This window comes from Tasmannia lanceolata, unplaced genomic scaffold, assembly GCF_043159265.1.
Source record: "Tasmannia lanceolata isolate RefF3 unplaced genomic scaffold, GAP_Taslan_0.1 ptg000005l, whole genome shotgun sequence".
NCBI lineage: Eukaryota > Viridiplantae > Streptophyta > Magnoliopsida > Canellales > Winteraceae > Tasmannia > Tasmannia lanceolata.
Window position 1 is genome coordinate 4,272,128 of NW_027518682.1, and position 12,579 is coordinate 4,284,706.

Below are 12,579 nucleotides of genomic sequence, written 5' to 3' on the forward strand. Positions count from 1 at the left end.
TTTCCTTTATTTTAGAGGATTTTCACCAAAATTTTCAACTGAAATCAAAACCGGAACCGAAATTTCAAAACCTGGCCTAAGAAGACGCACGTGATAATACAGGATTCTTGAAATCCCACCGTCAAATTCTGAACTCTCGCACTTCAGAGTTCAGATGAATGGAAATTTTTAGGAAATTTCTTTTCCCGCGTTTGTTAAACTTTTTTTCATGATTATTTTTCCTAAATAGAAAATTTTCCAGCGGTGGAAAACTTTTTCCCCTAGATCGAAACAAACACCCTCTTCGGATATAAATACAAGACTACTTACTGCATTCTCTAGGGTTTCAATAATTCGCTCTTCCAGCTCCTCTCTAGGGTTTCCAATCTCCTTTTTTTTCCCCCAAACTTCCTCTTTTCCATCTATCCCTTTCTCCCTCGATTTCTAGGGTTTCTTCTCCACAGCCTCTGTTCTTTCTCTCCCTTTGGATAATCTACGCTTTGGTTTCCTCGATCTTTCTGTTTTTCTCAAGATTTTGATTATCGAAACCCTAGCAACTATGCCTCCTAGATCGGCAAAGAAGGGCGGAACCCCAGGAGCGAAGAAAACCCCTACGAGATCTGCGAAAACGACCCCGAAATCGCAAAATCAAACTGTTTTGCAAGAAGAATCGGTGAAGATTGAGGAGGTTACGACCACAACCGTTGAAATTAAGGAAGAGATAAAGGTGGAGGAGGTCATCGTAAAAGAAGAGGCCTCGAAGCCTTTGGATCTAGATCCCGAGCCCGAATCGAAATCTGAGATTAACGTTGCACTTTTATTGAAAGGTATTTTCTTTTTCTTCTGCTGATTTTAGGGTTTCTTTTGGATCTGAAATATTGGTACTTGTTTGTGTTTGTATGTGTTTGCTTTTTTATTTTTGTTTACGGTGTTGATTAATTCATGCCTTTGTTGATGATTTGCGAATTCGTTGAGAAAGATTGAGCTTTTTCTGTAAATTCATATCTAGTTTTGGGGTTCTATTTATACTTTTAGAGTTTTAGAGGTCGTTTGGATACAGTGATTTTATAATCCTGGATTGTAAAATCTTGGATTTTAAAAGGTAAAACCTGGATATTATTATAAGCTAAAGCCTAAATTTTGTAAGCCAAAACCTTCATTGTACATTTTCAGGATTGTAAAATCCAGCTTTTAGCATACAAAATCCAGGTTTTAGCTCGTAGAAATCCTGGTTTATAATGTCCATTAATCCAAACTGCATGTTATTGATTTTATTCACTTTCTATGATGTGGGGTTTTGATTGTTTTATATTAGAAATGGTATGAATTTTGAGAAAGTTATTTTTTGGTATGATTTGGTTACTCTTCTCTTTATTCAAGCAGTTCTTTTATTTAAATTAATAGAAACATTTTTTTATTATTTTTAGGACAATTTTTAAATGCTCAATTTTAGTCTAGCTTCACATGTATAAATTATATTTCTTGTGTTTCCGAAGACCCAATTTTATTTCGACGAATTTTGATGAAAACTTATCTAATGGTTTTGATTTTTGCCCGTTCATGTGCATAGTGGGGGTATGACATAGATGCTGCCCTTGATATTTGGTCTGCTTTTTGGGGGGGCTTAGGCTGTAGTATCATGTATCGTTGGGTATCATCTAGGCAGGCTAGATGTTGGTTTTAAGCGGTTTCCATATTATGTGTAGCTAGAGGAACTAGTTATTTTTGGGTCCTTGACCTGGGATAGAATCTTGGGTGTGTTGTGGATACCAAGGTAAATGTACCTTCAGTTGAAGACATAGTTTTAAAACCCCCTCCCCCCACGTCCGAGTCATCTCCCCTGAGTCGACTCCCTTTTACCTTTGCCTTGTTCCGTGTTGTGCCGCATCCGTGTTCCGCATTTTTCTCTACAGAGTCAATAAAAATTCCCTTGACACTCTCAAATTATGACCGTGTCAACCGAGTACTTGACCGCATCGTGCTGAGTCAACTAGGATTTTCTTCGGCCGCGTTCCGCGCCGCATCCGCATTTTTAAACACTGGTTGAAGAAGACGGGGTAGCAAATGATTGTTTGCTTGTTTCAATGACAGAAGAAGACGACCCAAAGGAAGCTGCCGAGGAAGATGACAAAGATGAACGGTTAGAGCTGGAGGATAATGAAGCGGAATACGAACCTGAAGAAGACGCTGGTGTGGACTATGATGAAAAGGAACTCGACCATGATGGTGGTCAGGATGAGGTAGATGAAGGTGAAGAAGTGGGCGAGGAGGGCGTTGTAGGTGAAGAGGAAGAAGGTGATATGGTTGATCAGGAAATGGAAGATGGCGGCGAGGAGGGTGAAGAGGATGATGAAAATGACCAGGGGGGACATGAGGATATTGTTGAGGAGGAAGAGCATCATGAAGTTGTTAAGGAACACCGTAAGCGCAAGGAGTTTGAAGTATTTGTCGGAGGCTTGGACAAAGATGCAACTGAAGAGGACCTCAGGAAAGTATTCAGTGAAGTTGGTGAGGTTGTTGAAGTTAGGCTGATGATGAATCCTCTGACTAAGAAAAACAAGGGCTTTGCATTCTTACGCTTTGCATCTGTTGAGCAAGCCAAACGTGCTGTTACAGAGCTTAAGACTCCAGTGGTATATGTTTATTTTTATGAACTCAAATTTGTATTTGAAATTGCAGCAATAATTTTCCTGCATGTTATGTTTGATTATTTAACAAGCTTGATTTTAGGTCAATGGGAAACAGTGCGGTGTTTCCCCCAGTCAAGACAGTGACACACTTTTTCTGGGTAACATATGCAAGACATGGACAAAGGAAGCTGTAAGCAGGCTGGAACATTTAAATAATCATTGATTTTGCATCCATCGGGAGTTTTTTGTTCTGACTGCGTGATGTGAACATGTTTTCAGTTGAAAGAGAAGTTAAAACATTACGGAGTAGAAAATGTTGAGGATTTGACGCTGGTTGAGGATTCTAACAATGAGGGAATGAACCGTGGATTTGCTTTCTTGGAGTTCGCGTCCCGTTCGGAAGCCATGGATGCATACAAGCGCTTGCAGAAGAGGGATGTAGTCTTTGGAGTTGATAGGACAGCAAAAGTTTCTTTTGCAGATTCTTTCATTGAGCCAGACGACGAAATCATGTCACAGGTTCTTGAGATTTGAGATCCTCTAGATTACTTTGGTTTGACAAAATTTTCAACAATTGGTCGTTTTCTTGGTAGTTAGCTTTGCATTGGTTCTAAAGCTCATGCATGCCCCCTTTTAACTTGTATCTGGATGAGTACTATATCTGTGGATTACAAAGTATGTAATGACTGTTATTTATGCTTCATCACTTTTAGATTCTGCCTGACATTATGCCATGGTCATGCTAATTGCATACATCTACATAATATACATTTCGCCATGTTTGTGTATGCCTAAGGAGAGATATTAATTTGCAGCTGTGCATTTTAATATCAGGTTAAAACAGTATTTGTGGATGGCCTGCCTTCTTCATGGGATGAGGATCACGTCAAGGATCATCTTAAGAAATTTGGAGTGATTGAAAAGATTGAGCTAGCCCGTAATATGCCGTCGGCTAAAAGAAAAGATTTTGGATTCGTCACTTTTGATAGCCATGATGCTGCATTGGCATGTGCTGAAGGCATTAACAATGCAGAGTTGGGTGAAGGTGACAGCAAGGTATGTCCTGTTTTGCTGCAAGTTTGTCTCATTGTCCTTTTTGGGATTAAATTATGAGTTTTATATGGGGTTATCTTACTCAACATGCCATCTTTGTTATGTGCATGGGAACCATAATATTCATGTCAGGTAAAAGTTAGGGCTAGATTGTCGCGACCGCATCAGAGAGGTAGAGGGAAGCATGGTGTTCGAGGAGATCTTAGGGTTGGACGAGGCGGACCTTTACGAGGTGGCAGGGGGTCATCATGGGGACGTGCGACACCATTTCATAGGTTCTCTGGTCGGGGTACAAGATTCATGGGGGGGCGTGGAGCTCCATTGACTGGTCGTGGATTCAAGAGGCCATTGGGATATAGAGACAGACGCCCTGTAATGGCACCGCCAGAGAGAGCTAGGCCCCTGCCTCCTCCACAGAGGTCCTATGACAGGAGACCACCAAGTACTCTTCGAAGCCCAATTATTCTGTGATAACTGTGGTGTTAATTTAATGCTTCATGGTGTTTGTTTTATTTCATTCTGAAGAATTATATTTCATTTGAACAGTTTCTCCATACCCCAAGAGCAGTTCAAAGAGGGATTATGGTAGGCGTGAAGAACTTCCTCCCAGGAGCAGAGCTGCTGCAGATTATGGTTCTAGATTTGCTCGATCGTCCTACAAGGATAACTACCCTTCCCGTGGGGCTAGCTATTCTGATGTTCCTCCTCGTGGTGCTTCTCGTACTGCTGCCAGGACAGCATATGCAGATGAAGGCTATGGCCGAAGGTATGAAAGGCCTCCTCCAAGTTACACTGAAGCACGTGGTCGTGATTATGACTCTGTCTCCGGGTCTAAGCGTTCATACTCTGCACTGGTAACTGTTCTTCTGTATCTGTTCATGTGCAACTTCGGATTTATATTTTTTTCCCATTTATTTGTTGGCTTTTATACCACAATGAACAATAATCTGATTTGTTTTGAAACTGTGGACTGTTTCTAAAGGATGACGTTCCTCCACGGTATGCTGATACCAGCGTTCGCCAGTCCAGGGCTCGTTTGGACTATGGAGTTGCTGCCAGTGCTTCTCAATATGGGGATGCCTATGCGGATAGGTCAGCTTGATCTTCTTGACCTTTATGCACTACAAATAGTAATGTCTATTATTAGTATGAAGCGTCACGTTGTCCTATTGCTTATCACACTAAGTTTTCACATGCAGACTAGGGAGATCTAATTTAGGGGGATATGGTAGCAGCCGAAGCTCCCTGTCTGATCAGGAAACACATGGGTTGTATGGCAGTCGTCATAGCATGGGTTATGGAGGTATTGCAAAGCTGATTGCCTGTATGACTTAAGCCACCTGTCTAGTTTGTTTTTGTTTCCTGAATGTGATCCGCTTTTTTTCCTTTTTTTTGGTTTGATCAGGTTCTGTAAGCAGCAGTGATGTTGGTGGGATGTACTCCTCAAGCTATGGCAGTGATTACCTGTCACGTGATCCTGATGTATGCTTATGAATTCACGTTGAATTGCAGTTCCTATCTGCCATGCTGGCCATTCTTAGTTTATTTGGTTTTTTCTCCTTGATTTGCAATTTATTTATTTATTCTCCTTGATTTACAGGTTGGCAGTGGCTCTTATTCCTCACTGTATTCTAGTCGCAGCTTGAGTGGTAGTGGATACTTGGGCAGTGGGGGCTCTGGATCGTATTATTGAGGTGCGTATTCTCTAATCCCCTTTGTTTATGTCCTCAGTTGCATGTGAAATTAGGTGATAGTTATGACTTGGTATGTTGTTGTTGGTGACTTATTTTGCTCGAGGTACTACTTTTCTTTTCTATTGTGGTCTCATTGGCGAGCATGGAGCTTTTGGTTACATATGGATTTGTCTTCATGACACAGATTTGACAGTGGAGGAGGCTGGTGTAGGCTGTGGATTTTTTGAAGCTTATGGGTATGATGCCTACTGGCTTGGGAAGAGCATATATTACCAAGCATAGACAGCCTTATGTTAGTATGAGGAAAGTATTTCTAGGGATGAGTTGGAGCAAGGACTGTAAGCTTTGGCCCAGGGTAGTTCCCCAGTCATGGATTTACGGCCAAGTCCTGATGTAAGGAAGTGGTTTTGGAGCTAAAGAACAAGAAAGACCTGGTGTGTTATGTATGACTTGAGAATTTATTTCTATCCTTATAACAACTCCATCAGCTGGTCAAAAAGGTTTTATGCATTCTGAGTTTTTTATGAGCATCAAGCAAAGCATTTGACATATATTAAAGCATGGAATACTTCAGAGTATTTCTTATAGGCATTCTGGGTACTTTGTCTGGAACATTTTGGGTTAAGTTCTACCTACGAATGCCAGAAGACACTATTATGGCCATATTTGCATATGAAAAATCAGTACTTCAGAGTGCTTCTTATAGGCCTTCTGGGTAACTTTGTATGGAACATTTTGGTTTAAGTAGAACATTTTGGGTTAAGTTCTGCCTACGAATGCCAGAAGGCGTTATTATGGCCATATTTGCATATGAAAATTTGACATATATTAAAGCATGGAATACTACAGAGTGCTTCTATAGTAGGCCTCCTGGGTACTTTTTATGGAACATTTTGGATTAAGTTCTACCTACGAATGACAAGACATTATTTTGGCCATATGAAAATCTTTTGAACGGAATACAAGTACAATGAATGAACCCTTAACGACCGCAAGCGCTGTTTCAAAATGGAAGAGGTTTTCAATGAGTTACCATTATTTCTTGGAATTGGTGACTTCATAATTTACTGACTATATTCTAACATATTGAGTAGGATTTCTATATTATTCGGATATAAACTTTTCTCTATGCCTTTTGGTGTACAATGGAGTTTTAAACCACCAAGTGTACTCTGTGAGCATGTTCTCTCGGCTGGTGCTATAAGATGAGGACTATTGGCAACTCATTGACCAAAGCTTTTTGTTGGTCAGGCTAGACTGATGGACAATGGGTGCTGGGTCTTAATGTTCGTTGCACCAATAAACTTGAACGTCTGGATGGGTTAGGTTCGTATGGATAATGAGGATTTGCTTGTTAGATTGGTTGTTAATAAAATACGTAATGAGCGTATGTTGGACAGATTGGTTCTTAATAAATCGATAATGAGCATATGTTATGGCCAGATTGTTGTTAAGAAAGTAGATAATGAGCATTTGTTGCCAGATTTGTTATCTAGAAAAAGTGAATATATGTGTGTATATATGTGTGTGTATGTACATACACACATATGTACATATACAAGTTAAAATTCTTCTCACACAGCATGTGTTGGATACAAAGAATTACATTTGGACACTAGTTTATGCCTATGATTTACGAGGCCGTTTTTGCCCATTTTGTCGGGAGTCGACATAATTAGGATGAAACAAAGAGACATATTGCGAGAGAGCATTTTATGTAAGTTCATGTGCTTCAGTTCAATTAACTGTGCATTCATTGTCATGTTTGTTGGACTTGGCTAATTTGATAGAATAGATATTGTTCGAGCATGCGCTAGTGATCTCAGGTTTAGCTGCTGTAAAAAATAAGATCTTTAGTCTCAGATTTAGCTTGGGTGATATTTGTACATTTGGATATGCTTCCTTGGTGAGGCTGGATTTGGAGACAAGGTTATTTGTGTACGCGAAAATGCTAGTGGTAGGGAGTCCACATAATTAGGATGAAACGGCGAGCCATATTGCGAGAGAGCATTTTATGTACTGTTGTGGAAGTTTTCACTGATTCTGGTCTAGTTTAATTTTTGTTTGAGTTGTTGTGCTTCATTCCAAATAATTGCATTTCATTGTCGTGTTATTTGGACTTTGCTAATTTGATAAAATAGATATTGTTTGAGCATGGACTAGCAATTTTCAAGCTTAGGTGCTACAAGAATAATATTCTTAGATTCAGATTTAGCATTCATGCTGGCTATGCTTCCTTTTTTAGGGTGAGAGACTAGGTTATTTGCGTAATCGAAAATGCTAGTGACTATGTTTTGGTTGCTTATAGTGAATAACATCCCTGTAGTATATATTTGTATTCAAATTGTCCAACTGAATGCCATTGATACAAATCAATGTTACAATGTGAACTTTCCATTAAAAAAAAATGTTATGGTGCGTTTGCCGAGTTTTGTTGAATTTTACTAGGAGTTCATTGTTTTGGTGACCAAAGTACTCTTGGTGAGATTCAAGTGTGAGCAAATGTTCTTAGGTGTTAAAGATCGTTTTTATTCTTGGTTAATCTCTCTCTCTCTCTCTCTCTCTCTCTCTCTGCCTTGCGTAATTTGGTAACTTTCTACTGGGGTTATAGATTTCAAATCTTACAGTCCCATTGTGCATCATGAGGATGACTAAGCTTGTCCAGAACTCTGTTGTCATCAATTTTTTTCGAACTTCTGTGTTTGGTCCTATTTTTGGCAGTTAGGTTTTGGGTTGAACCCACGACCTCTGTGTGAGGTACAAAGCCTCGACCAATTGAGCTATAAAAAGTCAAATGGAGTATTTTTTTTTTTGAAAGCCTTCTCTCTCTTATCAGTCAGGTTTTAATCCTGGGCCTATGGGTTGTGGGCCCACCATGATTCTCTGTATCCATCTTTGGTTGGTCTTTGATTGTTGTGCTTGAGAAAGGATTGCCTTCATTGTTGGTTTTGTCAACCGGCTGCTATAGTTGCTTGGTTGTGACCTGCCATGCGGCCTGTTTGGTTTGGTCTTCGATTGTTGTGCTTGAGAAAAGATTGCCTGCATTGTTGGTTTTGTCAACTGACTGCTATAGTTGCTTGGTTGTGACCTGCCATGCGGCCAGTTTGGTTGTACATTTTGGAAGACTACTAGTAATTTACTAGTAAAGTAGGGTGTCGTGCTACGTTTGGTTGCAAAGAGGAGCGAAAACCTCAGAAGACTACCTTCCTACTATTCTACCTGTCAGTCCCTTGTCTGTTTCGGTGGCACCCTTTAACTCTACGACTAAAAAGGTACATTTTTGGTAATAGAGTTGTGGGATCTCTCTCTCTCCAAGGAGAATACTAAGAGACTACTAATCCAACTTTGACAACCATACACACCATAGGGTTCCCCACTACTTACCAGGAGACTACTACCCCCCTACTCTAACAGTTGACTACTTACCCACTACTCTACTAGGAAACGGTGGTGCATACAGACAAGTGCTAAACTGTGGTTCTATTACTTTTTTGGAGGATTTATGAGACAGTCAGGTGAGGTCATAATTTCCGATATGACAAAGATCTGATTAGTTTCAAATGAGATGTAGTTCTCAATGATTTGGTTGATATTTTGAGTCTGCGACCATCACCCTTCTTTTCTCTAAGAGTGCACGATTGGATGGAAACTTCTTAGTCCAAGTAAATGTGTTCAAGTTGGATGTAGTTGGATTCAGCCTTTAGATTGAAACAACTGACTAAACATGGAGGGCGAGATTTTTGGACACCCGATTGTAAAGACACAGATTTCACTGGTTTTGTACTATCACCGGTAAACCTTCTAAATATATTTTTGAACGAAGAGCCCTAGCTGATATGAATTTGCTTTAGGGGAGAGATGCATGTTGTTTCTTTGGATTTTGTGATCCAAGAAGAAACCCTGTGATCTTTTTGAGGGGTGGGCTTTTTCTCCATGGAAGTCAAAAGGCAAGGTATTGTGGTCAATTTCACTAATGGCTACGCTGTGGGTTTTATGGTCGGAAAGGAACAATTGGCTTTTCGATGGGCGATCAAATTCTCCCTATTTCTTATATATCAAGGTAGTTGTCTTTTCGATTTCATGGGCAAGGGCACTGCCGATGTTCAAATTTATTTCGGCTTTCGACTTGTGGGCGGGTTGGAAAGTGGTATGCAACAGACATGTCTCCGTTCCTAGAATCTCTCAGCAATGGGTCAAACCACCTGTAGGTTTTTCTAAGCTGAATTTTGACGGATCAAGCTTGGGTAACCCCGGTCCAGCAGGGATCTGAGGCGTATTAAGGAATTCAGAGGGGGATGTTGTGAAGGCTTTTTCTGGGCCTATAGGAGTCGCTGATTCTACCGAAGCCGAAGTCAGAGCTGCGTATCAAGGATTCTTGATGCTAGGAAGCGAGAGGTTAGCGAACACCATGGTGGAAGGAGACTCTGTCAACGTTATAAGGTGGCTCAAGGGTTCGGTCTCTCCTCCTTGGAGATTTCTTCGTATTTTTGACGAAATAAAGGACTTATCGGCCGGATGCTAGGTAGACTTCCTGCATGTGAGGAGATCAGCCAATGAAATCGCTGATAGGTTGGCTAAAGCGGGGGTGATCAAGCAGTCTCTGGAACTTTTCGATTATCTTCCCCCCTAATTGCTTATTGCTGTTTCGTTCTTTTTCTTTTCCTTCAGTTTGTAAGTTCGGCCCAGTGGGGCGCAGGAGGGTTTTTTCGGTCCTCCCTTTTAATGTAACCAGTTACCATTCAAAAAAAGAAGAAGAAACCCTGTGATCCCATTGATGTTTACCTTATGGTTTATACTGGATAGCTAACATCACAGGAATAGTGTAGGGTCAAATTTGCTAACGTGGGGAAGGACTTTCTTCTTGACAGTTTTTATTTCTTGCATTTAGGGCCCATTTGGATACCTCATGCATTTGTATTTTGATTTGGATACAAAATACATCAATCGTTGTCATGATCATGTTTTAAGAGAGAGAGAAAGAGAGAGAGAGGGAAGGAGGGAGGGATATCTCGCTGCTGCCTGAGCAACGTCGAGGAGCAGCGACGGTGAAGGAAGTTACCACAAATATTGATTTCCAAATAATGTCTTGCAGTACAGATTTGAAAATCAGAATTTTTTGCACTGTTGTAGCTGATTTGGAAATCTAAGGATCTGATCCAGTTCAAAATATCAAATAAATCCAAATCTAAATCTTGCGGGTATCCAAACATACGTGGCCTTATGTGTTTTCTACTAATGATGTGGCTTCTATCGACCTGATGACATGGTGGCAGGTGTTCTCAACTAATCTTGCATGTTACTCTATTAGGGAAAAAAAAGAAAAATGTGTAGAACAACAGTAGAAACTTTTGTTATTATTCTATTGTTGTAGCTAAGAGAAAGAATTTACTCGTCAAAAACTCGACTTCCATTTGTTGATTCTGTGTTAACACATCCTGATGTCTAGAACCAAATCTCTCAACCCCCACCCAACCAAGAGTCTCCTGATTCGAGGTGAGTTGGGAAGTGCTCTCTTCTGGCCGGTCTTAAAAACCAAGAATCGAGTGTTCTCTTCGGCCCGGTCTTAGAAACTATAGAGGCTGTTTGTTCTCAAACCATTATAGCAAAGAGGCATTTCCCTTTTTCTAATTTTGTTAGTTTGGAAATTGAAAAAAAAAAATCCAACAAAATGTGTACATTAGGAAATTTTTATATGGTGCGTTGATATTTTATCCAACAATAGCCCCCCTTCTTCATCTTTGTATGTGGCTACTGTTGGATCAAATATCAAGGCAGCACTCCTTTACATATCACTTCTCCTGTTTGATGGTTCTTTTGAGCAAACTGAAATGGCTTAAATGCACCCACTCAGAGTCAGGGAAGCAGCGATTATAATACAGTGGGTAGCTGAAGAAGAGAATAATTATAAAGATTAAGGGCATATTTGGCAGCCACAAAAAAAAACCATCAAACAGGAGAAATGGGAAGTTCGTCTTGTCCGGTGGTGGGAGACTAATGGGTGGAAGGGGCATAAGCGAGGAGATGCTGAGAAGTGGATGAAAAATAAGGACAAGTGGAGATGAGGTAACTAATGCCTGCAAGTAATGAGAAGTGCCTAAAAACTTAAGAAACAAGAGATTTTAATCAAAATTGGATCTACTTTTTCTCAGACGTGCCTTTTCAAATCTCTCCTTCTCCCACTGCTCTACCCGTCACCTACCACTGGCTGCCAGAGATGGCCTAACAGCATGATTGGCTACCATTCATGATAAATCGGTGTCTCCAAGTGGAGATGAGGGTGAAGTGGCTAAAAAACAGGAAACTAGTGCCTACAATTGATGAAAAGTGTTGAAAAAACAAGAAACAAAAAACTCTACCTGAAATAAAATCTACTCTTCTTGATTTTTAGCCATTTCTCATGCTCTTGTTAATTGTGCTCTCAAATTGCTCTCTTTCTTCCACTGCTCTACTCCTCTCTCAACACTTGGAGACACCGAATTATCATGTCAACATGTCTTTAATTACGTAGGCAAATAAAGTTGGGGCTCTAATAATCAATATCGTTGGTGGCTGTATTTTATGTAAGTTGTATTAATTGTCAAATAGGTGTTTTCTATCGCCCTCACCCTTGAACCATAGCCACGCACTTCCTTTGCTTCACCTTGCCCACGTTTCTGGTGCACCGGGCTTTATACTGCTTGGCAAGAAGAAAATACGGTGACCTATTGCCAGCAAGAGTTTCTGTCTACTTGTTCGATTGGTGTCGTTGCCAAGTTGCCAACTACCAAGCCAGTATCCATGGTTGAAGCAGCCTCCGCAATGAATTTCACCGGAATTATTGGAGATTTTTGTATTGAGTATTAGAAACAAAGGGAAATGATATCAGCACAGTTTTGCTTTGATAATTGCACTGACCCATCTTGTCTTTAATTATTTAAAGAGCTCAATTCCCAAAAAGCTCTTATAAATCAATTAAAAAGGAAAGGACAACTATGTTTGTGCAATTATTAAAGTATGGTTGTGCTAATATCATTCCTCACATAAAAATAACATAAATTATCAGTAGAGGCACAATGCTGACTGTGCAATAAGATATAAGAGATTATAAATTTGGGGAAATGATATCAGCACAACCATGGTTTGATATTTGCGCTAACCTATCTCGTCTTTTCGTATTTATAGAGCTGTCAAAGGTTATTACAGTTCCAAAAAAGCTCTAACAAGCCAATTGAAAAAATAAAAGA

At 40.1% G+C, this 12,579-nt stretch overlaps 1 protein-coding gene across 1 annotated transcript; it reads left to right on the plus strand.

Moving 5' to 3' along the window:
• Nucleotides 1-308: 308 nt before the first annotated feature.
• On the plus strand, nucleotides 309-5,886 carry LOC143877150 (uncharacterized). The gene is made up of 12 exons (XM_077379020.1): nucleotides 309-806; nucleotides 2,071-2,612; nucleotides 2,710-2,799; nucleotides 2,889-3,128; nucleotides 3,444-3,665; nucleotides 3,795-4,104; nucleotides 4,209-4,516; nucleotides 4,645-4,754; nucleotides 4,862-4,965; nucleotides 5,068-5,144; nucleotides 5,263-5,356; nucleotides 5,541-5,886. Exons 1-11 carry the CDS (start codon nucleotides 539-541, stop codon nucleotides 5,353-5,355), a joined length of 2,364 nt encoding a protein of 787 aa, XP_077235135.1. The 5' UTR covers nucleotides 309-538; the 3' UTR covers nucleotide 5,356; nucleotides 5,541-5,886.
• Nucleotides 5,887-12,579: the final 6,693 nt, after the last annotated feature.